Raw genomic sequence first — 24,772 nt, 5'->3', positions numbered from 1 at the left:
ATTGGTGAAATGTATATGACATAGTTAAACTCCAAGTTTGTGTCTTGTTGGTGAACTCTTTTGTAGTGAGTTTGAGTCTGTATTTAAACTAGCTATTTCATTGCCACTCCAAGCTGTCAATGAGCCACCACCACCATGTTTGAGAGGTCTGATAATGCAACTTGGAAATTAACCTGTGCTTGATGCGGCTGCTCCCCATCAAGTATCTGATCCAGCACCTCCCTTGGCATAACTTGCATTAGAAGCTCTCTCTAGGTGGAATGGAATGAAGGCAATGTACAGCCATCTTAGCCACAACCTACTATTAACTACAGAACTAATCAAAGCAATGAGAGCCATGGCTGCCCTCTGAGGTAAAGAAAAGGGAATTAAAATAAACAGAGGTCTTTAAACTTTTGACAGTTTAAAAATTACATTTATTATCACACACTGAAAATGTCGATTACTTTCACAATGTAATGGAAATGTAAAGGAGATCATTACCAAGTTAGCAATAATGCTTTCATCTTCTGAAGAGTTACCATGCCAAGTCTTTACTTATCCTATATTTCCATCCAGTTCAAATTAGTGAAATGTGCTTGGGTCCAGTTCACTGTCAGTAATGAAGGATGATCTCCTGTAGATCTCTAAGAGTTGTGGTTTTTGGCTAAACTAGATAGAGGAAGCTTTCTTCTACTGATTGTTGAATATTAGTAATTAAGAAGCATTAAGGTCATCACTGGAAGAATGAATGGAGGTAATTTTTTTTAAATGTTTCCTTTCTATTGGGTTCTGTTGTTAACTGTTTGTTGCTTGTGCCGCAATACTGGGCCATGGCTGTTAAAGTTTGTTCTTTTAAGAATAGAAATGATTGTTTTTTTTTTGCGTGTTGCTGTTGGACTGTTAGGACCAGAAGCAGTGATGGTAGGAGAATTCATAGTTATTTATAAAGAGGAAGGGGTTAAATATATGAAAGAAAATTCATAGCAGGCTTGGAAAAGTACAGGGTAATGAGATTAAGTGGGGATTATCTAGCAGAGGGAAGATTGTGCTCCTGTGCTACAAAGCATGGCCCTCTGACTTCCTGCTGCTCCAGTGCTTCCACTCTCACTCAGGCCAAACATCAGGGAATCCAAGGACATTCACAGACGCATTTTTCAATGCATTTGCCTTGCATGTCAGTTTATGCAGTAGTGGTGCTTCATCACTTCAGGGCAATGGGTGGTACCGTGCTGCTGACTACACCACCAGCCACACTGCTGCTGAGATCAGAGAAAGATGAGCCAGTGAGAGTAGCAAAGAAGAATTACACCAGACTCAAAACATTAATTCTGTTCTCTCTCCAAACAGATGCTGCCAACCTGCTGAGTTTCTCCAGCGTTTTATGTTTGGTTTTAATTTCAGACTTTTAGCATCTAGTATTTTGCTTTCATTACAGTGAGGGGCTGACCTGTACTTCCCAGTTTCCATCCATCACCTGGGCTTAGTTACCATGGGTCTCAGCAGAATGGCAAAGACTGGTGACAATGACACCAGTGTGCCTTGGGTTACGATAAGGGAGATTCACATGGTCCTAGTCTTGACCTAGTGAGCCACACTGGCAAGCGTAGTGTGTGTTTTTTTTTAAATCATCACTTTTCAGCATGTGGGCATCACCGGCAAAGTTGACATTGTCTGCTCATCACTTGCAGCCCTTTAGATCCCAATCATGAGTTGTCTTCCCTAGTCATTGTAGTCCATGAAAATGCTCACATATTACTGTTTGGAAGGGAATTCCAGGATTTTGAACCAGTGGGGATGTAGACAAGTGGAGATCTGGCTGAGGAGAGTTTCAGGTTTGGATGGCTTTCGTTGTCTCTTGAAACAGCTACAGAATGGTCACCAGGTGCACTGAGGGTGGTCTACATTCATGATACAGTAAGTATCAGAACCTTCAGAGGGGACCAGAGAGGATAAAGAAATGTTTACTTTTGAAATCACAGCACATATAAATATAATTAAACCACATTTTTTGGAGTCTTTCACCAGTTCTGGGGGTTGGCAGGGATTAACAGCATTCTGCTGTGTTAAAGCAACTACGCGGAGATTCCACAGGTAATTGCTTGCTGTAAATTATACTGTTGCCATGGAGATGGTGTCGTATGCACCGAAGCGTGAAATGCTTTAGTGCTGAAAATGGGAAAGATTCATGGTCCTGTCATGTTTTATTTTTTCATATGTGGCACCTCTGAAAGGCTGATAAAGTACCGTACTTCCCTGAATAATCACAAGACCTAAACCATCTTCATTAGCCCTTATTATTGTAACGTAAACACTTTGGTCCAGACGGTGAGAGATTTCTCTGCTACTCCATGACATTTCGTTATTTTCTAACTCTTAATACTTAATGGATCAACTGACAGTCAGTTGAGATTGCTAAGGTCAGGTCCTTTCCTTGCTGCAAGATGGTTCTGTGAAAAACAGATGATCTCAGATACCCGTCCAACATGGCCATTCCTCATTTGTGGGCCTAGCCACTTGTCATGGATTGTCTAGTAGTTTGCAGCAATGGGTATATCCTTTTTCTATTGCCTATCAGTTACCTGCAGTCGAGTCTGTTCTAAGAGATTACCCCTCATTAGATGCCACCACATCCAGGTAACCCCCTACGTAAGTGGCACCTAGCAACCTGCCTACCTGGCAACCTACTAACCTACATTCCTACCCATTTGGAATCCTGCTTCTGGCACACAAACCCTTCTCCATCTGGCACCCTTCCTAAATGGCAGCATATTTAACTGGTACCATACCCAACTGGCATCCTACTTAACTGGCACCTGTCTGTCCTTACTGTCCCAGTACCCTAACATCGCACTTAGCTTATGTACTTAGCCCTTGACAGTATTTGTCAAGACCGTTTAAATGTTGAATATGACAGCTGACTCATTGAGAGGAGCTGTGGATTGCCTTCCTCTGACAATTCTTTGTTAAAAAAGCACTGTCAGAATGGAAACAGCTCCACATATCTGGGGAGCCCTGATTGGAACTTGAAATGTAGAGCACCCTTTTTTTGTGAAAAACAAGTCCTCAGAAAATCCATCCCACTATCCTATTAAATTGAACTGAGCTTGCTATAGTGCACCACCAAGATTACAATTATCATTACTTGTTCTAAAAGCTTAAAACAAGGCATATCGGTTATAGTGGATGATACCCAAGCCCCTAACAACAAGGGACATGTATAACTGAAGTTATCCTTGTGTCACAAGTTATAGCCTGTGAGTGTTTTCGTTTTCACAGCATTGTGGATATGTTTGCAGCCCATGAAGGTGACATTCCTCACAAGTGTAAATCACATCTCCTGTTGATAAATGAAGATGAATTGTCTTGGGTGAACTCATTTAAACCTGAGCCTGTCTGTGCCCAGAAAATAAATCAACCATCCTAATTCAGAGTTGCGTCCTTTTTTTTCCCACTTATCCCAATTAGATTGCTACTCATCATCCCTTGTCATGTTCCCCACCAATATTGCTGATTACTAACACATGTACGTGTCTTGGAAAACAATCACCAATCATGCACAGTTGCCAGAAACAATTAATATGCATCACCAAGCTATTAAGCAATGTCATAATCTAATCAGGACAACACTGACATACGCAGTTCCGGTCAGGCACCACAAGGTACTACTGGCATGCCTTTGTATACAGTCTTGGAAGAAAATTCAGTTTGTAGTAAATCAGAACATGCATCTACCTTAAAGGATATGATATAAAGGCCATCAAGACACTGAAAGATAACCTGGCTGTGAGTGGGAGCTAAAAATTTCAATTTTTGGGACCTATGAAGGAAAGTGAGAGGAGTAACAATGTTGATAAAATGCACAGTTACAATAAAAATAGGACTGTAGTAAACTGATCAGGCAGTGGAACTATGATAAGTAGAAATAAGGATAGCAAAGCATGCACAATTTCTTAAATTCTAGAACAGTTCCCCAAGTATTGGATGGTTGTAAACCTAACCTGGCTATTTAAAAAAGGAGGAAGGGAACAAAGAGGGACTATAAGCAAGATGGGTTGACATCAATTGAAAATAAAGTGTTGGAATCTATTAGTGGTAACGGGAGACATGGAAAATCATAATATGATTAAGCAGAGTGAAATTATGAATAAAAAAGTATTTTTTCACAAGTCTTTTTCACAAGAATTTCTTCAGGAGCATGCTTTGTTCTTGTTGCCACTGAAATAACTCCACAGAGACCAGTATCCCATCACCAAGTCACACTTTATTTACATGTGGAACATCCTTGACACTGATCTAGCTCCTCAGAAGCAACTCTTAGGGTAAATAGGATGTCTGACACTCCTGTTTTTATCTGTCAGCCAGGGCTCCCTGATTGGACCAGATTAACAGCCTCAATCAGGAAACTCATATTCTGTGAGGTCCACCTGGCTGACCTCATTACAACCACTAAACCCAAGAGCTTTGCTTTTATATGGCACTGTAAAATGTTGTCAAGAGATGCCGTTATCAGATTGATAGGTGAATGTGAGTGACCTAACAAAGTAATAGCTCAATTTCCAAAAACAAGTTTATAAGTTTTAAAAGCAGAAAAAGTAATTATTGTAACTCTCCAGCATGCAATTTCCCACAGACGTTACACAAAAAATCTGAAAAAGAGAGATCAAATATGAATCTGGGAGCACCATTGACGTACATGGTGAAAGTTGGAATTATAGCTCTCAGGCTGGGAAATTTCAAGACAAGGGGGTATATTTTTAAAGTGAGAGGAGAGAGGTTGAAAAAAAACATGAGGAACAAATTTTTACACAGAGGATGGTTCGCAATGTGGAATGAACCTCCCAAGGAAGTGGTGGATGAAGGTACAGTTACAGTGTTTAAGAGACACTTAGATAAGTAAATGAATAGGAAAAGTTTGGGCGGATATTGGCCCAAGAGTAGGCAGGTGGGACTAGTTTAGTTTGGGATTATGTTCAGCGTGGATTGGTTGGACCGCGAGGTTTGTTTCCATGCTTTATGACTCTGTCTGTCAGGATGTAACTAGATGGTTAAGAGGAAAAAGCAGTGATGTAATGCGTTTGCATTTTCAAAAAACATTCAGTACGGTGCTAGACAAGAAATTATGACAGAAAATTAGCACTTGGGCCAATAAATAGAATGAATTGAGATTGGTTAATGGGCAGAAAGACAAGAAATGAATGTGACATTTTGAGTCGGCAGGCTGTAAGTAGTGGGGTACTGGAAAGATCAGTATCAGGGCCTCAGTTATTTATAATTTATATCAGTGGTTTCGACAAGGAGATTGAGTGTAAAACATTGAAATTTGCTGACAGTACAAAGTTACGACAGGAAAGTTAAGTGGCAAGGAGAATGCAAAGAGGCTGCAGTGGAATTTGGACAGGTGAGTTGACCATAAGACGTAGTAGCAGAAATAGACCATTCAGCCCATCAAGTCTGTTGCACCATTCAATGAGATCATGGCTGATGTGATAATCCTCAACTTGATCTTGATTCCTTTACTAATCAAAATTCTGTCTATCTCAGCCTTGAATATACTTAATGACCCAGCCTTAAACCCCTCTGCAATAAAGAATTCCACAGATTCACTACCATCTGAGATAAAAAAAATTCGTCCTCATCTCTGTCTTAAATATGCAACCCCATATTCTGAGATTATGTCCTCTGATCCTAGACTTCCCCACAAGATAAAACGACCACTACACATCTACCCTATCAAGTCCCCCAGGAATCTTATATGTTTCAATTAAGTTACCTCTAATTCTTCTAAATTCCAATGAGTACGGGCCAAATCTCTCCTCATAAGACCATCCTTCCACATCTGTGTCAGTCCAGTGAATCTTCTCTGGACTAAATCCAATTTCTTTCCTTACATCTTTCCTTAGATACGGAAAACTGTTCACAGTATTCCAGCTGTGATTTGGTTAGTTCTTTGTATAGTTTTAACAAAACCTCCCTATTTTAATATTCCATTCCTTTTGAAAGAAAGACTAACATTCTATTTACTTTCCGGAATACTTGCTGAACTGAAGGGAGGAGAAAAAACAGTTAACTGCTGACTGTGGTTTAATATTTTATTCGGAGACAACATGAATCTGTCAGTAAAGACAGAGGGTCTAAACATTGGAATAAATATAAACTGAATGGAAAGAGTCCGTAAGGGTATGTGAGGGTTAGATTAAATGGAAGTAATCCGGTAAAATGTATTGAGATGATAACTAGCATGTAGCTGGGAACTGTCAATGACCGTTGTCTATAATGGCTTCCTGGAAACATCTGATATGGATCCAGATTTTTAATAAAAATGAAAGTGTGCAGAATTGGAGGTAACATTTTAGCACGTCTTGAAAATAGGTGGGAGGTGCAAGTTAGAAAAGAGGAATGGGAGAATATTCTCTTATTAGTGGACTAAGTCGAGTGATGTTTCCTCAAGAATTTATCCTGAGGGAATTAACAATGACTTGAATGAAGGTATAAAGAGTTATTAAGGCACTTGCTCCCCATATCCACAGACATTGGCATCCAGTATGTGCAAGCCTCTTAAGAACCCTCATGGCACATCTCTGACCCACTCACAGGATGCTTCTATCCTTCAATCCTGCCCCGCAGACAGCAAGGACACTTGTGAGCTCAGGGACACACACACAGTTCCCAGAGGAGTGGGGAAGGAGGTGACGAGCGGAATGGCAAGGGGCGCAGAGAGACGTAGCATACATGCCAGGGTTTGATGCTGAATTTTTCCTGTGCAGAGCAGAAGCTACAATGAAGCAAGATAGACATGCACATTTCCAAATCCTTTCACAGCACCAAAAGTATCTCTCAGCCAAGTTGAAGTATTGATCCAATTGCAACAGATGTAGGGACAAGGCATGACACTGGGTAAAAGTGTAAGTCAACAGACTTATCACTTGTGTCTGTCACTTGCTGCCTATGCTATTTGGTGTGCAAGGAGTCCTGTTTGGTAGCGTCACCAGGTTGACTCCCCATTTTTAGGTATGCCAGGTGCTGCTCTCGACATGCCCTCCTGCACTCTTCATTGAACCAGGTTGATCTCCTGGCATGAGTGGAGGATATGCTGGTCCATGAGATTACAGATTTGCGGTAGTACAATTCTGCTGCTGCTGGCCCACACCGCCTCATGGATTGCTCAGTCTTGAGTTACTAGATTGGTTTGAAATCTGTCCTATCTAGCACGGTCAAAGTGCCACACAACACAATGTAAGGTATTTTCAAAATAAAGGGTGAGACTTTGCCTCAACGAGGACTGTGTGATGGGCACTCTTACTGATAGAAGAGAATATCCTTTATTATCACGTGTACAATGAAAAGTTTTTACAATAGCTGCCTCTAATGGCACCATCTTAGGTACAAGTACCTAGGTACAAATCTTGGATACAAAAGGGGAATAAAAGGAAAAGTAGTAGCATTACTTACAGTAGCTAAAAATTAAGTTAGAAATAAGATAGTTATAACATAGTTAAAGGATTGACATTACAGTCCAGTAAAGAATTTCAAATAGCAGCAGCTCAGCACATGGTTTGACCACCCATGCCAGGCCCCAGTCTGACAACTCTGTCCCACTCTGCTCTGGGACTCGCTTTCCCTCGCGCTGCACCAGGGCTAGCTTCCCCGCATGCTGCATTGGGGCTCGCTTCTCCTCTCTCTATTCCATGACTCGTTTCACCTTGCCGCTCCGCAACTTGCTTCCCCTAGCACTGCTCAGGGACTGCTTTCCTGCATGCTGCCGTAAGACTGCTAAAAAGACTCTCCCACAGCAACTCCCTCTTGACTGTATGCCACTACACTGCCACCTCTGCTCGGTCTGTCCTGCTGGTGGTACACAACATATCCAGGCATGGTATCTGAGACATTGTCCATCAGGTATGATTCCATGAGTATGACTATGTTGCTTGACTAGTCTGGGAGCTAGCTCTCCCAATGTTTGCACTAGCCCCTAGAAGTTAGTAAGGATGACTTTGCATGGTCAACAGGGCTGTTTCTGCCATTGTTTTTCTCAGTATCTTAGTCAATGACAGGTAGTCCAACTGATTTCATTCCTTTTTCCAGTGATTGATACAACTGCCTGGCTCACTGGGCCATTTCGGAGGGCAGTTAAGAATGAACCACGTTGCTGTGGCTCTGGAGTCACACTTCGGCCAGGCACCAGTTTCCTTCTCTGAAGGACATTAGTGAACCAGTAGGGATTTTCCAACAGTCGACAATGTTTCCATGGTTATCATTAGACTATTAATTCCAGATTGTTACTGAATTTCAGCTTTCACCATCTGCTGTAGTAGGATTCAGACATGGATCCTGGAACATTATCTGGGTCTCTGGATGACTGGTACAGTGACAGTACTGTGGGTCATCACCTGTCCTCAGTGGATTTGCCACTAAAACCAGACATACCAACTGTTGCCATTTTGTTTGATCAGAGCTGATTTCTCAGTGAAATCAAGCCTTTATCACTATCTCACAAGAGAGCTCTGAAGTCTTGGCATTTTCACAAGTTCCAGTATCCTTAAGCCAAATACCAACTGTTAAACCCTTTGTTTGGCTGTCTCCAGTGTAATATCTGCACATTTCCACTGGAATTAGAATTGAAATGTAACCAAGTTAATAAGCTATTACTCTGCATTTGCTTTTCAATTGCTGCTTGGAGAAGCAGGTTGAAATCGAGTTATTGACCCTGGCTGCTGCTTGGTGACTTTGTTACAGAGTAGGTATTCAAGGGCCCAATGCTACCTTTGGCTTCTTTTCTATATATTGTGCTCAGCTCCCAATCTTTCTCTGAATGAAATCTAAACATTTTTAAAGAGGTATTTCATGATTGTTAAATGCACTACACACACATTACAATTACTGAATTATCTATTTTTCTATACCCAACTTTTGCATAAAATTTCCATAATATGCTATGTTACATTTGCAATAAAATAAAAATATTTTAAAGTAACATATCTTATAATATAGATCAATTTATAATCCATTTTAAAAATTTAATTAGACTTTAATTTTGGCTGTACTTCTATAAATTACAACGGTAAAATATTGAACATGGTTTTTCTTCCAAAATATTCATGGGAATGCTGGACAGTACAGTGGTTAGCACTGTAGCCTCACAGCTCCAGGCACCTAAGTTCAATTCCAGCCTTGGATGACTGTCTGTGTGGAGTTTGCACATTCTCTGCGTACCTGTGTGGGTCTTCTCTGGGTGCTCCAGTTTCCTCCCACAGTCCGAAGATGTGTGGTTTAGGTGGATTAGCCATACTAAATTGACTTGCAAGTGTTCAGAAATGTGCAGGCTGGGTGGGTTAACTATGGTAAATGTGCATTATGGGGATAGGATGGGATGCTGTTTGGAGGGTCGGTGCAGACCTGATGGGCCAAATTGCCTGTGTCTGCACTCTTGGGATTCTGTGATTCAGTACAAGGAAGCAGTCCTGATGAAGGGTTTCGGCCCGAAACGTTGACTTCCCTGCTCCTTGGATGCTGTTCTAAGCTGCGGTGCTTTTCCAGCTCCACATTTACTGATTCTAGCTTCCAGCATCTGCAGTCCCTGTTGTCTCCCATGTCGCAGAAAACCATACTGCAAAGTCTCTTCTAAGGATGCCCATCTTGAAAAAGTTTTCCTCCACCCCCCGCCACCAAAGAGAGCTCAATGAGTTTCTCTCCTACTGCAACCCCCTAGTTATCTCCTCTGCCCTTAAGCTCTTCAACCACATTCTGAAATAATCCTGCTGCTACAGCCACGTCTCCTTCCTCAGCACCTGTCTACACAGCCGTCTTATTCCTCCATGGACTCTAAATAGCGTTCAGACCATCACAATTTGGACACAACCATGACAACTCATCTACAGGGCCTCCAGAAAAGGTTCTCCCTGCAGATTCTCAGCTCCATGCTCGCAGCTATGCATTGACATCTTCTCTCCCTGCAGTCAGCCCTGCCTCAGCTCAGAGCTTCTCTTTCCCAGACCTACAGAGGACGTCTAATGTTCTCTGTCCTCAGAAGGATCCACCAGTCTGGACGTTTACTTCCTTGCTCCTCGAATGCTGTCTGACCGGCTGTGCTTTTCCAACTGCACAATATATTGATTTTCATGTTCAGATGACGAAATGCAGGATCATTCATGTTAATATATTAAAGTTATTAACAGCTTCCTGCTGTTAGGAGGATCCTTATTGATGTATCTGAAGTGCCACCGATTTTCTTTTTATACAAGTGATCCCCTCGGAGACCCAGTCAGAGCCAGTTTGTCCTGAATCTAGATGTTGTTGTCACATCATCATTTACAAGTGAACATATTTTTATATATTTGGCACTTTCACTAGAAGATATATTTTGGTCCTTGTGATACACAAGTGCCATCTGTGCCTTGGCTTCTTGAAATTTCTTTGTAAAACCTATTAACTGTACCTGAGCAATAGAATAATTGACTCCTAGTCTCCTGTTCAGCCTACAGGATAAGGGAGACAGTTTAGCAATGTTAACAAAGGGAGTCAATGTACAAAGTTCACTTTCCAATGTCCAGAACTGCAGAACTGACAAATACAGATGCATTGAACTCCCTTTCCTTCCTTATAGAAATGTTAAAGCTGCCTTATCATCAGCAAATCATCATATTTTGACCTTGTGTCAGAGAAGTGATGTGCTGCTTCACACATTAGCTGTATTACAAAGACAAGAAAAGTACTTTGGTTAGAGATAACAAGGTGTACAGCCGGATGAACACAGCAGGCCAAGCAGCATCAGAGGAGCAGGAAGGCTGACGTTTCGGGCCTAGACCCTTCTTCAGAAAAAAAAAAGAGTGATTAAGAGAACATCTCAAGATTGTAGGTTCGGAGTAAGTTGTGTCCAGAAGATTTCAGAAACAATCGTGCATAATGAGTGACTTGACGATACATTCCAGAACATCACAGCAACAACCTCTGGACTATTCTGTGCTTTATCCTTTTGTCTTCAAGTACAACTCTTGGCCACAGTGTTTTTCTTGTTTCAGCCAACCAATCTCTGCACAGATTTTGATTAGACTTTTGATAGTTTGATTAGACTTTTTTTTATTCTTTCATGGATGCGGCAAGGTTACTGCTACTGTTGCCTCTGACCTCTTGAGGTCTGTCTCCCCCCACACCCACCCACCTTGTGAGAAGCTTAATAAAAATACCTACATCCTTACCATTCTATCCCCCAAAGAGTAGGATCATAGAAACCATACACTGTACAAGTAGGCTATTTGGCCCATCAAGTCGACACCAACCTTCCAAAGAGCATCCCACCCAGATTCACCCCCTACCCTATATTTCCCATGGCTAATCCACCTGGCCTGCACATCCCTGGGCAATATAGCAATTTACCGTAGCCAAATCACCTAACCTGCACATCTGGACTGTGGGAGGAAACCAGAGCACCCAGAAGAAACCTGCATAGGCACAGGGAAAACGTGCAAACTCTACACAGACATTCACCCAAGGGTGGAATTGAATCTGGGTCCCTGGCACTATGAGGCTGCAGTGCTAACCACCATCTCTGATTGTTCACCACATACAACCAAGGCTGAGGGAGAATGCACTGTCTTTCTTGTCCCACAACTCATAGATTGCCATTTATTTTTCCAGTTACCAAGATGACCAATTAAATACCTCATGTTTGAAATAGAGATCTGTCAGGTTTCTTAATAAACATAATTACAGGGTTTATTATGATGCAGAACAAATTTAATAAAGATACAATAATTGGTTAACATACACAGGCAGTAATTAAGGAATACAAATATCCTAAAGACACACACACACACAATCTTTATGAAAAGAAGCAAAAATAGATTTCTCTGCAGAGATTGGTTGTCTGAGACAAGAAAAACACTGCGGCCAAGGGTTGTACTTGAAGACAAAAGGATAAAGCACAGAATAGTCCAGAGGTTGTTGCTGTGATGTTCTGGAACGTATCATCAAGTCACTCATTATGCACGATTGTTTCTGAAATCTTCTGGACACAACTTACTTCAAACATACAATCTTGAGATGTTCTTTTAATCACTCTTTCAAAAGAACAAATGAACTGATGTAAAAGGTTTTCTTTTCAGAAATGAGAGATGAGCTGGGCAGTTTATTCAGGGCAAGCGTTCCTCCAGCTCAGCTTGTTCATAGTAGGGACTTTCCTCCAACTGGCCTAAATAAAACAGGAACCTTCTCCAATCCAGTCACAGGTCTAAATTGCCCCAGCAGTGTCTACAGCATAGCAAACAGTTATCACAAGCTGTCTGATTTCTGGAAGGTCTTGTTAAAAATTCTCCAAGATGCATGGTAAACCTGCACTGACCTTCATTAAAGATACCACTGTAGATATGTGCACAAAACCTGAAAGACCTGGAATTTCCTGTTCTTTAGCCAGAATTCTGCTGGAAGTACCACCATAAATGAGAGACAACAAGGTGCAGGGCTGGATGAACACAGCAGGCCAAGCAGCATCACAGGAGCAGACTGCCCTGCACCTTGTTGTCTCAAGCCTCTCTGCTCCTGTGATGCTGCTTGGCCTGCTGTGTTCATCCAGCCCTGCACCTTGTTGTCTCGGATTCTCCAGCATCTGCAGTTCCTACTATCTCTGATTCAATTTTACCCCCACCATAAATGAAGTTTGTTCTGTACTTGCCCCCACGTTAGAGCAGCAGAGTGAGAAATTCTCAACTGTTGCATATTTAGTTAATATTGCATATCTGTTCTTTTGTTCCAAAGGGAAAACTCCCACAGAGATGATTCTCCTCCTCCAGGGAGAGGTGGCTGTTTTAGCGATGCCCCCAGTGCTAATGGACCTTGGTGAAGTAAGCAAAGGTGGAGGTAAGCTGACACCAGAATTCAGTCATTAATGCAGAGTATCATAATTTGGACCTGGTTAAGATTGGTTGTTTCGACAATAGATGATGCAGTCTGCACATTTTTGTTGCACTTATAACATGAGGTTAAGTTCATCTTGCACAGACTAAATGGTAAGACTCTGATCCCATAGCAACAGGAACATTTCATTGACACATTTTCAAAAACACCATGAAATTTAAAATTGCAAAAAGATGGAGCAAAGTAACTGAAAATCAATTTGTTCTTGATTTTGAAATCTAAAATAAGAGACATACAGCTCTTTTACACTATCCCATTTGGATCAAAATGAATTTACCAGCTGTTGATTAGGCTGTCATTAACCCTCAAATGAGTTAATTAACTGCTTTTTGTCAATGATCAAGGAATAATTGAGACCACAGGTTGCACATTAGTAATTAATTTGTTACAAATCTTGATTTAACATTAATATTGTGCATTTAATGTTTATTTTGTATGTATAAGTGTTAGTAGAGTTATCTTATATTTGAGGTTGTAGAACATTAATGATATGCGGTAATCAACAAAACGAGAAGTATAGGCTCCACAGGTTTTGCAGTGTCTGACTATAAATCAATACTAATGGATGTTGAGTATTAGTTATACTGATGACCAGAATCTGAGGTTTTAAACTGGTACGGTTACTTAAGACTATTTTTCTAAAATAATTTTCAAAATAGCAGCTTTAAATAGCCCGTCAAATAGCTGAAGTAATCAAGTATACTTAACAATATGCATGATACACACAACCTTACAAGTGCTGTAGCTGGCTCATTTGCCTTTCTCCCTGAACAGCAAGCATTTGCTTCCAGGGTGATAAATTGAGGAAACCCTTTGCGCAGCATTAACTGTCCTGTTTGGATCTTTAGTTCTATAAGACCCTATCCAACATATGAGTAATAACTACTGAACTGATTTTAGCTTCACCTTTCCTAATCTCAAAACTACTCTTATCACTACTTTATACTGAATAAGGTGCAACTCCATTTAATTCCAACCTGGATAAAGTACAGATAAGGATGGCTTTTACTGCACTTCAGTAAACATTCTTACAGGAGCTGTTTCAAGGAAATAAAGTCTTCCTTCAAGAGACTAAGACAGAAAATGACAAAGAAAACCACTACCTTAGAGCGAACTGTGTGTCATAAGGCCTGATTACATGTCTCATTTCAATTATCTGTTCAATTCTGATTTGATACCTTAAGCCAATGGTAGATTGGCACCACTTTTACAATTCACACTTTTTCCACAACACTTGGTTTTCACGATTATTGAGAATAGTGATCTATTTGAATCTCTTGATAAGTGCTCCTTCCCTGGACCTGATCCAGGGATAATAACTGCAACCAAATTGGTTCAAAGCCTATATTAATTACTCAACTCGGCCTTCATTTTAACAGCTGAAGACCTCCATTGACGTAAGGGTGTGACAGTCTTTCCTATCCCACATTTGTGGGTGTCCCACAATCTCTCTCCACGCCTGTCCCTGCACGAGTGTGACTGTCTCCCCCTTTGACTGACGCTACACCAGTGTGACTGTCTTTCTGTTCACCTGACCCTGCACAGGTGTAACAGTACCCCTCCTCACCTGTCCCTGCATGAGTGTGACTGTCTCATCCTTCACCTGTCTCTGCGCGTGTGTGACAAGTCTATCTTCACACCACAGTGGATGGTTGAATGACTGTATTTTTCTCATCATTCCCATATTGGATCCACAGGGAACCAACAGAGAGGAAACCTTGACTTTGTGGGGAGAGTTTGGAACTCAGATTGTACAGACTTGGCAATGAGAGACTGCCTGCTTTATTGCTTAATAACAACAATCTCTCCTTTTGCTTCTCTTCCAGGTGTTCCTGATTCTTTTTTTTCCAACTGGTTTTCACCAGTTTCTCCAAACTGAAGTGCTTGATTCTGACATAGGATTCAATCAGTGATTTTATAACTAATATGTTGACCTGATGACATTTGAAATTTGAAGCTTCTGAGTGAATGAGCAAAGTTTTTAATCACTGGACACCACTATCTCTGAGCTGGAAATCGAGGACAGCCCAGTCGCCACCAGCAAGAGGTAATCATTGTTTGCAGAGCTGATGCCTGAATGGAGGGCCAGTCTGTAAATTACAACCCGAACAACCTCAGTACAGATATTCTTCATATTTGTATTGTTCTGCTGACCAGAATGTGCTCAATTTACAGACAAGACTGTTATACACTGAATAAAAGCTGAAAGAACTGCAGATGCTATAAATCAGGAACAAAAACAGAAGTTGCTGGAAAAGCTCAGCAGGTCTGGCAGCATCTGTGAAGAAAAATAAGTTTTGTTAACATTAACTCTGATTTTTCTTCACAGATGCTGCCAGACCTCTAAGCTTTTCCAGCAACTTCTGTTTTTGTTCCTGTTATACACTGAACTGAGATTTGAACAGAGCCCAGCTCACTTTTAATGAGAGCTTTATTTCAATTAGCCACACTCCATAAACTCACACTGCACTGATTACTGACTCCCCATATTTATACAACCAATTCACACTCAATTAACTCTTCATTAGTATATCCATCACTTATTACCTCATTCCATTAGGTGTCAGACATCCCTTCACACCATACTAGATGATAACAAAGTCTAAACCTCATTTTTAAAGTCCCTGCTCTCCATTACTTGTTCTGAAAATCCCCCTGTGTTATGTCTTTAACTGCACCGGGGTAAGATTACAATGTAGAATTGTACCAGCACTTCAGATTTTCAACTTTCATGGGTTGTCAGAGACTCTCCTGCAATTGAAGATTCATCTCTGGGACAAGATGAAAAGAAATGAAGGGTCAATAATGAAATTAACCAGTCAGGTCTCAGAGAGTTTGATCACTTTCCTAGTGAAATGGGAAAGCAGAGTCATGTAGATTGACTTATCAAATGACTACTGAAGGTAGTATGGGAGTGGGCCTAGATGGAGGAACTTGGGTTTTTTTATTCTTTACTCGTGGGACATGGGCCCATCCCTATTTGTCCTTGAGAAGACGGTGGTGAGCCGCCTTCCTGAACCACTGCAGTCCATGTCAGTGCAGATAGACCTACAATGTCCTGAGGGAGGGAATTCCTAATGTGGTGAAACTTTTGGAAATTCATTCAGATGCAGCAGTCTCGAACATGAGGTCGTGCAGCTCCAAGATCTTCCCCATGTTCTGCATCCTTGTGATGTGTAGCCATATCATCATAATTGATCTGTACTTTTGATCCATTTTCATCCTTCAACCAATCCACACATAGTAGATTTACTGCTATCTAAGACAGTGTTTCCAAAAATTCTTCACTTGCTGGCCATGTTTTGAGGATTCAAAATTGATCCCTCAATGAAAATTGTAAGAGTGAATTGTGGAGAGGGGCAGGTGGGAGGAGCTGTGAGATGGGATGGGAGATAGAGGACATTGGGGAGCTTACAGACTGAAATGGGAGGTTGGTGAGATGTTAATCTTCATAGATTTTTGATTAGCTACATTTTCACTTGCATCTGTAGAGCAGGAAGTAGGCTTTAAAGATTGGCCAGTTAGGCCATGCCTGCCTTTGAAACAGTTTGAGGATTTAAAGGGGCCTCCCAGCTGTTCAACTGGAGCTCAGCTGTAGCCATTACAGCGTCCGAGCTCAAAACTCCGGACTTGGAGCTATCCACAGTTTAGAAAGCCCTGGTGTAAGGGATATTGATGGTGGCTTCTTTCGTCCAACAAAAAAAAAATTCCACTTAGAGGTTGTACATTGGGGGGGTAATTTTGACAAGGCTCATACTTATCAAAAGAGCCTTCAATTCTCTTGAACTCAATATACATGTAAGTTGGAGATGTCTTATGGGTAATTGATCCAGTTTCACCCAGAAATCAACATCTCTGTGTGGAGGGCACTTTAAGAAGTTTGTCAGAGACTTGTTCCCGTTTTAACTTGACGGATATCCTTTATGTGAGCAATAGCAAAAATGCTGAAGATATTTGCTGAGTCGTAATTATTGACTGCATTGCTGGAGCCATAACTCACAGGGATGAGGAATGAATGAGATTTTGTTCAGACTTTCCTTAAAGATACAGCATTGTTTACTAGACCAGCCATATTGACTGCAAGGTGAGGGCAGTACCAGTCATAGTCCAATCATTCTCACTTGGAGGTGACACCATCCTGTCAGTCCAAATGCCCTATCTCCACTGTTTTATCATTGAATGGTATGTAGCAGAACTTTACTCTGTACATGCATGAAATTTACAGTGTTTCAACCTCATTGCAGTAGTCGCTTATAATTGTACTCAAACAGATTACCAACACTTCCTACAGAGGCCAGAATGTGGCCACCAATCACAATCCTTTCAATTTGTTTTTTTGCACTGAATGTGTTGTCCTGTTTCCCACTTGCTTAGAGAATTGTAAGTGGCCAGAGTACGAAGGAGTCTTTTTCTGTAATAGAGTCTTTGTTCAACATGCACTTGTCTATTACTCCTCTACCACGAATTAATGCAACTTGCTAAGAGTATAAAGCTCAGTAATGCCCTATGATAGTTCTGTATACCAGGGTGCTTGACAGAGGTTTGAACCATTGGAAAAGGTGTAAATAACTATGCTATAGAGTAGATCTCTGAGCATTCTACTCAGAACGTGTGATTCTTGTTCATATCTGAAATAAAAAGTTTTTATAGAACTTACATGTGTATTGCTAATTTATTCCAAATGGGAATTGGAGATATTATGACTTAATTTTAAATTCTCCACCGTACCATCTCAGTAAAAAATGTAATATTGATATTTATGAAAATGGATTAAAAACTAAAATGGGCCAGAATTTGAAGACATACTAACAATTTATGAATAATACAATCGTTTAATAATGTGCAAATTGGTGACCAACTTGTGGCAAGAAGAGATACCCCATGAATTGTAAATCACTACATGTTGAGGAATTCATCCCCCATTATCTTCATGAAAACTGCCCTCACACTTGACCTTCCTGTTGTTATGGAGTCACTGTAATTGCGTATTAATTGTCCATGAAACTCACCACAGAAAGTAATATCTGTTAATAGTGTCAGTACCCTTTTAACAAAATGACAACATAAACTTGTGAAGTTTCATTCCTTCTGCTAATAAATTGGTGTTATTAAGGATATCAAATTTTATTTAAATGTTATTTTCCAAGCTGTCTCGTATATCTCTCTCAATCCGGTTTTTTCTCTGCCTCTCCATCTTCCTCTTTCTGTGCATGATTTGGCATTGAACTCATCCCCTTTATATTTCCCTCCTCCGTGTTCTCTCTGTTCATTTCTCCATCCCTAAAGCTTATGGGTTAAGGTGAGACACTGTTTGTCTCGTTCACAAAGCTCCCAGATGTGTTGCCCTCAAGGTGGTGTCATTGACTTACACCTTCAGCAACTTTATGGGGAAAATATTTTTGAACTAAGAGGTGCAGGGAAATGTTTAAGAAATGAGCTCCATCACTTAATGTTCACAATGAAACAAACTTGAGCTTGCAGCTTAACGGTTAGGGAACCAGGAGTTAAATCTTAGCCAAAATAAAATGTGAGTCTGGGTTGTGTCAAGTTTTTTTGGATGGCTATCCATGGTGAAGCCTTAGAGAGTTCTCTCACTGGATTTTACAAAATCTGCCAAATTAATTACTTATCCTGCCCCTGTGGCATCCCCCTCCAATTTCCAACCCATCTTACTGTTCCTGGAGCAACTTACCACTCAGTGTTCCTGACATTAGCCCCAGACAGACATGTGCCCCACCTTGCATGCAGGGACCTGAAAGTACCGCTGGAGGGGTGGCGCAGATGGGAGACTGACTGCTACCTTGCACCCACTCTATCCCTGACACCATGCACACCTCCCACCGAGCCTCATTCTCTACCTTATTCTCACTAATCCTCCAACGTCTTCCCTCATTCACCCCAATGTCTGACAGCACTAACTTTGCATGCTCTCTATGCTGCCTCCTTACTCGCTCAGGACACCTCCCCACCTGTACCTACAGTAACAGCTGGACCACCAGCCTTCACCCCCTTAATACCTGCCTCTGCCTCATTCCTAAAGGGAAACTGCCCCCAGTACGGCAGGAAGAGTCAAGACAGGTAATGTGCAGCTCATCGTTAAGCTCCTTACCCGTTATGAGGAGATGGTCCTGACTCTGACTGTGCTGAGCAGCCCAGGACTGGTATCAAACACTGCCCTTGACTGACTATATCAGGACCCCTGAGCAAAGGCTGTTCCCTTTTAACTTGACTGAGGTTTGCCAGCAACTATGGCGAGCTTCTGGGCTTTGTGTCTGGCTGAAATGGCACAGCAACGATGTTTCCACGTACGGACCTTGGATTTTCACACAGAAGGAAATGAAGTTACAGGTATCGTAAGAAAGCAAGACAGCAGTAAATGGAGCCTGGTGTCTCAGACTGAGACGACCAAACATAGAAAGACAAGGGTACAGCAGAGATGCTGTCAGCATAAGGTGCGTGCAGAATGAGTGTACGCTGTGACAGTGATGGAGGAGCCTGGTGCAGTCCATGAGCCGGTGGGATAGGGTTGGCGGGGTGGGCGCAGTCCCTGAGCACATAGTACCTTTGCTGCAACATTACATTGAGAGTTTGGGGCAGCCTGAGGAACAGAACTGAAGGGCAAAAGCATCCTGTAAGTGGGTCAGAGATGTGCCATGAGGGTTTTAGAGGCTGGCACATATTGGACACCAATGTCCATGGAAGTGGGGCCTGTAGCCACTGACCATGAAACCTGCCCGGAGGCTTTCCAAGATGGTGAGGTCTGGAGGAAGAGGTAAATCGAATCCATCGTATGCTTGCTGTGGTTTCCTGGCTGAGTTTTTTGGTGTCAAGTTTATTTGGCGAGTTTGTTAAGATGGGAGGCTGAATATTAATGAGGCAAGTTGTGCCACTGACAAGGTGTTTAATGAGCAATGATGACCATCAGTTGACGTTGCTACCTCATGACAATCTTGCCACGCAGCCGGTGAAAAGCGAGTTGGTTCCAATGCTGAGATGTGCCTTGCCTGTCTCGACACCAGATTCTGCCATAAATCTCACCGTAGCCCACGTCATTCAAATCCCAATAAGATCATGCCCTATTGAACTGTAGAGATGGGAGCATGGGAATTCATTTCCAGCTCATTTTTGAGGCTGAACCAATGGAGCTCAGCTGACTGGGTGTCAAACTGATGCAGCAATTGAGGGCAGCCAGTCCCTCCACAGTTCATTATCATTACTAACCAAAGCATATTTTGCTGTTTGTTTGGGTGGTGAGTCGTAGTTTTTATCAGGCAGTTCCTTCTCGATCTCCCTATGCGGTATACCATCCATTCCCAACATCTACTAAATGGTAACTTTCCTAATAATGCATCTGCTGGGAGGAGAAGACTATTTATATGAGATTATTACTAATTACTCATCCTCAAACAACCTGGACTTTAATTGGACTGTGTGGGAACATTAGAAAAGTTATATTTTGGATTGTAAGTACTTGTACCATATAAATGGTCAGGGTTCGAATATTTGCCATACAATTTTGAAGTTTGCAAATGATGCAAAACTTCACAGTGTAGCCAATAGTAAGTGGGAAAGTATTAGACATCAAGAGGGTGTAGGGAAGAGACTAATGAATAGCACAGAGACTGGATAAATGCAATTTAATGGAAATACATCTGAAGTGAAGCAATGGGGAAGACAAAATTTAAAATTTAATTTGAGAGGGATGCATGGGCAAAGGGATTTGCGTAATCATAATCTTTGAAGGTGTCATGGCAATTTGATAAGGTGACTAACAAAGTTAATGAGATACCGTATTTGGCTTTGTGAATATGGTCACTGAGTACAAAAACAAGGAAGTCCACTAAATATTCACTGGTTAGACCTAATCTATGCCAGTCTTGTCACCACACTTTAGGAAAGTTGACAGGACATAAAAGAGAGTAGAGATGAGCTTTAGCAAGAAGTTATTGGGCATGAGCTACATCAGCTATTTGGGGAGATTAAAGAAATTAGGATCATTCGCCCTAGAGCAGAGGAAGTTAATAGGCCAGCTAACAGAAATGTTTGAAATGGTTTGGGTCTTTGATAGTGCATGTAGCAATGACGTGTTTCCTCTGGCAAAGGGTTGGTAACCAGACATTATAGGTTTAAAGTAATTAACAAAACAGTAAGAAGGAAAATTGAGAGAAACAATTTTAACAAGGTTGTTAAGAACGAGAAGGCACTACCTGGAAAGGTGGTAGCATCAAGTTTCATAGGAACTTTGGAATGTTAATTGGCTGAGTACTTGAAGAGAACTAATTTGCGGGTTTATGAGAAAATTCTAGGGTGTGGGACTAAAACTGACAGCTCTTTTAAAGAGCTTGCACAGGCATGTCAGACTGAACAGCCTCCCTACGTCTGTGCTGTAATAGTCTATGATTGTAAATTCATGTGTATAAAATTTGGTACAAAGATTTTGGGTGAGGTTTCTTTTTGAAGTAATATTAAATAAAGTTCTGCACCTAATATTAAAGTTCGGATTGATGCTTAACTGCAAACTTCAGAGTGTTCCCTCCAAAACCAATTATGCAGATTTGGTGATTCAGAAACTTCTTATTCGAAATAAATGTTTGAACCAGATAGACAAGCAAAGTGGTCCCACATCCTTCCATACAATCCAGTTTTTTTATAATACTTCTCCAGAACCAATCCCAACATAACAGAGCCAATCACAATAATCTAGATCAAATTCCATCATATCAAACTGAATTCCGCAATAATTGATCCACGGTCTCTTGTATTTGCAGTTACTAAAATTGCGGATACAGTGCCAAAACTCTTTATAAATGATTGTCATTGAATAGGATTCCAATTCAAATTAACTTTCACTCCTTCACAGGAGAGAGCTATCCTATTGGAATTGACCTGCCTTAAGTAGAATCAGTACAAGATGTTCTATTATGTACTAATATACAGAATAGTTTGGCTGTAAACTTTCAATGAAACTGGAAAAACTATGGATGCTGGAAATCAGAAACAAAAGCATAAATTGCTGGAAAACCTCAGCAGGTCTGACAGCAACTATGGAGAGAAAGCAGAATTAATGTTTTGGGTCCAGTGACCCTGCTTCAGAACATTTTTTAAAAATATAAAGTCATGATTCAAGGGGTGATAGGACGAGGTATCTGAGAGCTTTCACTCAGATTCTGTAATGCAGAGGTCAGAAAGCCAGACAGCAACTTCACCCTTGTCAGCAGGCTTACTTATAAAGTCAGCATTGGATCTGAGAGCGCAGAGCGCAGTCCATTCAGAGGGAGATAGGTTTGAATGGGTAAGAGGATTCTGAAAACCCCCCTTCAGAAGTGACCTGGATCCAAAATGTTAACTCTGCTTTCTTTCCACAGAAGCTGCCAGACCTGCTGAGATTTTCCAGCAATTTCAGTTTTTGTTTATAAATTTTCAATTTTGTCTATTTGAGAGCTTGTATTAATACTTATTTTTATACATCTCAGTTTCTCACTTTGTAACTGGGCCAATTTTCTCACTTGCCTGAATGAGTATAGTTCCAACAACTGTTGATAAGTTTGATACCATTAAGGCATAGTAGCTTGTCTGATTGATACCTCACGCATCTCCGTAAAAATTAATTCCCTTCACTACTAATGCAGGAAGGGAGCAAGGAGATAGAAGGGAAGAATCCAAACAGCAATCATTGTCTGAAAGAACAAATCATGCACCTTCTCCGTATTAAACGGGAAACCTCTTACATTTAAAATGTGCCTGATAGTTTTAGATTCCCCTGTGAGAGGAGGCATCCTCTCAGTATCTACTTTGTTAAGTCCCATCAGAAACTTTTATGTTTCGATAGATCACCTCTCATTACTCTAGACTCCAATAAGCATAAGCCCAACCTGCTCACACTCGCCTCAACTCATTCATCTCAGCAATCAGTTGAGTTGACCTGTCTCTGAACTGCTTCAATGCAAGTATACCCCTCCTTATGTAAGGAGATCAAAATTAAACATGTATTCCAAGTACGGTCTCGCTAATACTCCATGCAGTTGCAGAAAAATCTCCTTACTTTTTGATACCAGCCCACTTGCAATCAGGGGCAACATCCTATTTAATTCCTAATTACTGTGATTCACATAGACCCCCAGATCCTACTGAACTGCAGCACTCTGCAGTCTCTTTCCATTTAAATATTCTGCTTTTCTATTCTTCCTGATAAAGTGGACAATTTCAAATTTTCCCATATCATACTCCATTAGCCAAATTTTATTCACTCACTTAAGCTATCTGAATCCCTTTGTAGATATTTATATCTTTCTCTCAGATTGTTTCCCTATTTATCAACGTATTATCAGCACATTTAGCTGCAATACGCCAGTCCATTTTTCCAAGTCACTCATAAAGTTTATAACGGATGATGCTCCAGTACAGGTCCCTACGGTAATCCACTGGTCATAGATTGCCAACTTATAATTGACAAATTAATGGCTTTTTATTTTCTTTTACTCATCCTTTACTGATTTCTGAAATGTTCCCAATCTTTTAGTTGGCCACTTATCTTTGCAACAATGTATTGTTTTTGATACAATCTTTAACTTGTTAGTTAGCCTCCAATGGTAGATCCTTCTCATGGAATCTTCCCGTGATTGCGAAATTTTGCCCATTCATATCTGTCTTGCTGTCTGTCTTTGATGTAGTCAGCCACAGCATCCTCCTCAAATGCCTTTCCTCTGTTTTTCAGTAGAATAGGACTATCTTTATTTGGTTTACCTTTATTTCATCTATAATCATAGCCTGAGCATCTCAAACAATATTTTCTCGTCCCTCCTGCTTTTGCTGTAGCCGTTTGTGCCCACTCCATCATTCAATATGGCCATAGCTGATTCGTTTACTTGAACTCCACTCTCCTGCATTCCTGAGCCCACGTTCCTTTTACCCTTACTGTCTGCACTGATATTTCACTGGAAACTAATGAAGTTCACTGGAACCTGAGAACAGTCTCCCTCAGGTAGTGTAGGAATGCCACGCCACACTGAGCTAATCTAGAACGGACGCACAAAAGGTGAAATCCTATTGGGCTCTGAGTGAAGGGGTCTATATCATGATGGGAGGTAGAATCGGTCACAAGTTCAGTGAAACCCATCTCAACATCAAGATCATCTCACTCCCTCTCTTCACCAACGGCATGGTAAGATTCTCACCAGGCAGCGGCAAGAGGCCAATTGACAGGGATGATGCTTCTTAAATGTCATTTGTCTTCAGGAATGTGCAAACTGCCATCTTAACAAACTCTCCAAAAAAAGCACAATGTCAGGAAAACTTGAAAATGAAACTAAAGAGGGAAGCAGGCAGCAATGTCCTGGGCAGGCTCCATGGTCACTAGCCAGTTGCGCCCACATCCAGGGACATTGGTATCTGGCATGTGCCAGCTTCTAAGAATCCTCATGGCACAACTAATTTACATGAAACTTCTGCCCTTCAGTGCTGCCCTTCGAGCTCTAATTCTCACTGTAACACTGCAGCAAAGGCACTTTGTGCCAACAGTGACAGCCGCAGCTCAAGGCTATCCCTCCAGGCTCTTCCTTCACATTCACTCTGAACCTGTCTGTTCACAGCATCTATGCATCTTGCCTTGTATTTTGGTGCTTTGTCTGTTCAGCGGAAAATACCAAACTCACAATGCTGTTGTATAGACCTCAGACTCACAGTGCTGTTTTACAAATCCTAGACTCACAATGCTGTTGTCATGATCCCACACTCACAGTGCTGTGGTAATGATCCCAGACTCACAGTGCTATTTTTACATATCGCAGACTCACAGTGTTATTTTTACATATTGCAGACTCACAGTGTTATTTTCACATATCCCAGACTCACAGTGCCGTGTAATGATCCCAGACTCACAGTGCTA

At 41.2% G+C, this 24,772-nt stretch overlaps 1 protein-coding gene across 1 annotated transcript in view; it reads left to right on the top strand.

Annotated features, from left to right (window-relative positions):
- The window catches only part of LOC109916254 (tripartite motif-containing protein 44), a 94,176-nt gene extending 79,010 nt beyond the window's left edge, over nt 1-15,166 (top strand). The window contains exons 5-6 of the mRNA XM_020515974.2: nt 12,730-12,831; nt 14,715-15,166. Of these exons, the coding sequence (XP_020371563.1) occupies nt 12,730-12,814 (85 nt within the window). The 3' untranslated portion in view covers nt 12,815-12,831; nt 14,715-15,166. The remainder of the gene's footprint in view (nt 1-12,729; nt 12,832-14,714) is intronic.
- The last annotated feature ends 9,606 nt before the right edge of the window (nt 15,167-24,772 follow it).

Source organism: Rhincodon typus, chromosome 17 (assembly GCF_021869965.1).
Source record: "Rhincodon typus isolate 14 chromosome 17, sRhiTyp1.1, whole genome shotgun sequence".
Classification (NCBI taxonomy): Eukaryota; Metazoa; Chordata; class Chondrichthyes; order Orectolobiformes; family Rhincodontidae; genus Rhincodon; species Rhincodon typus.
This window is presented reverse-complemented; position numbering and strand designations above follow the sequence as displayed.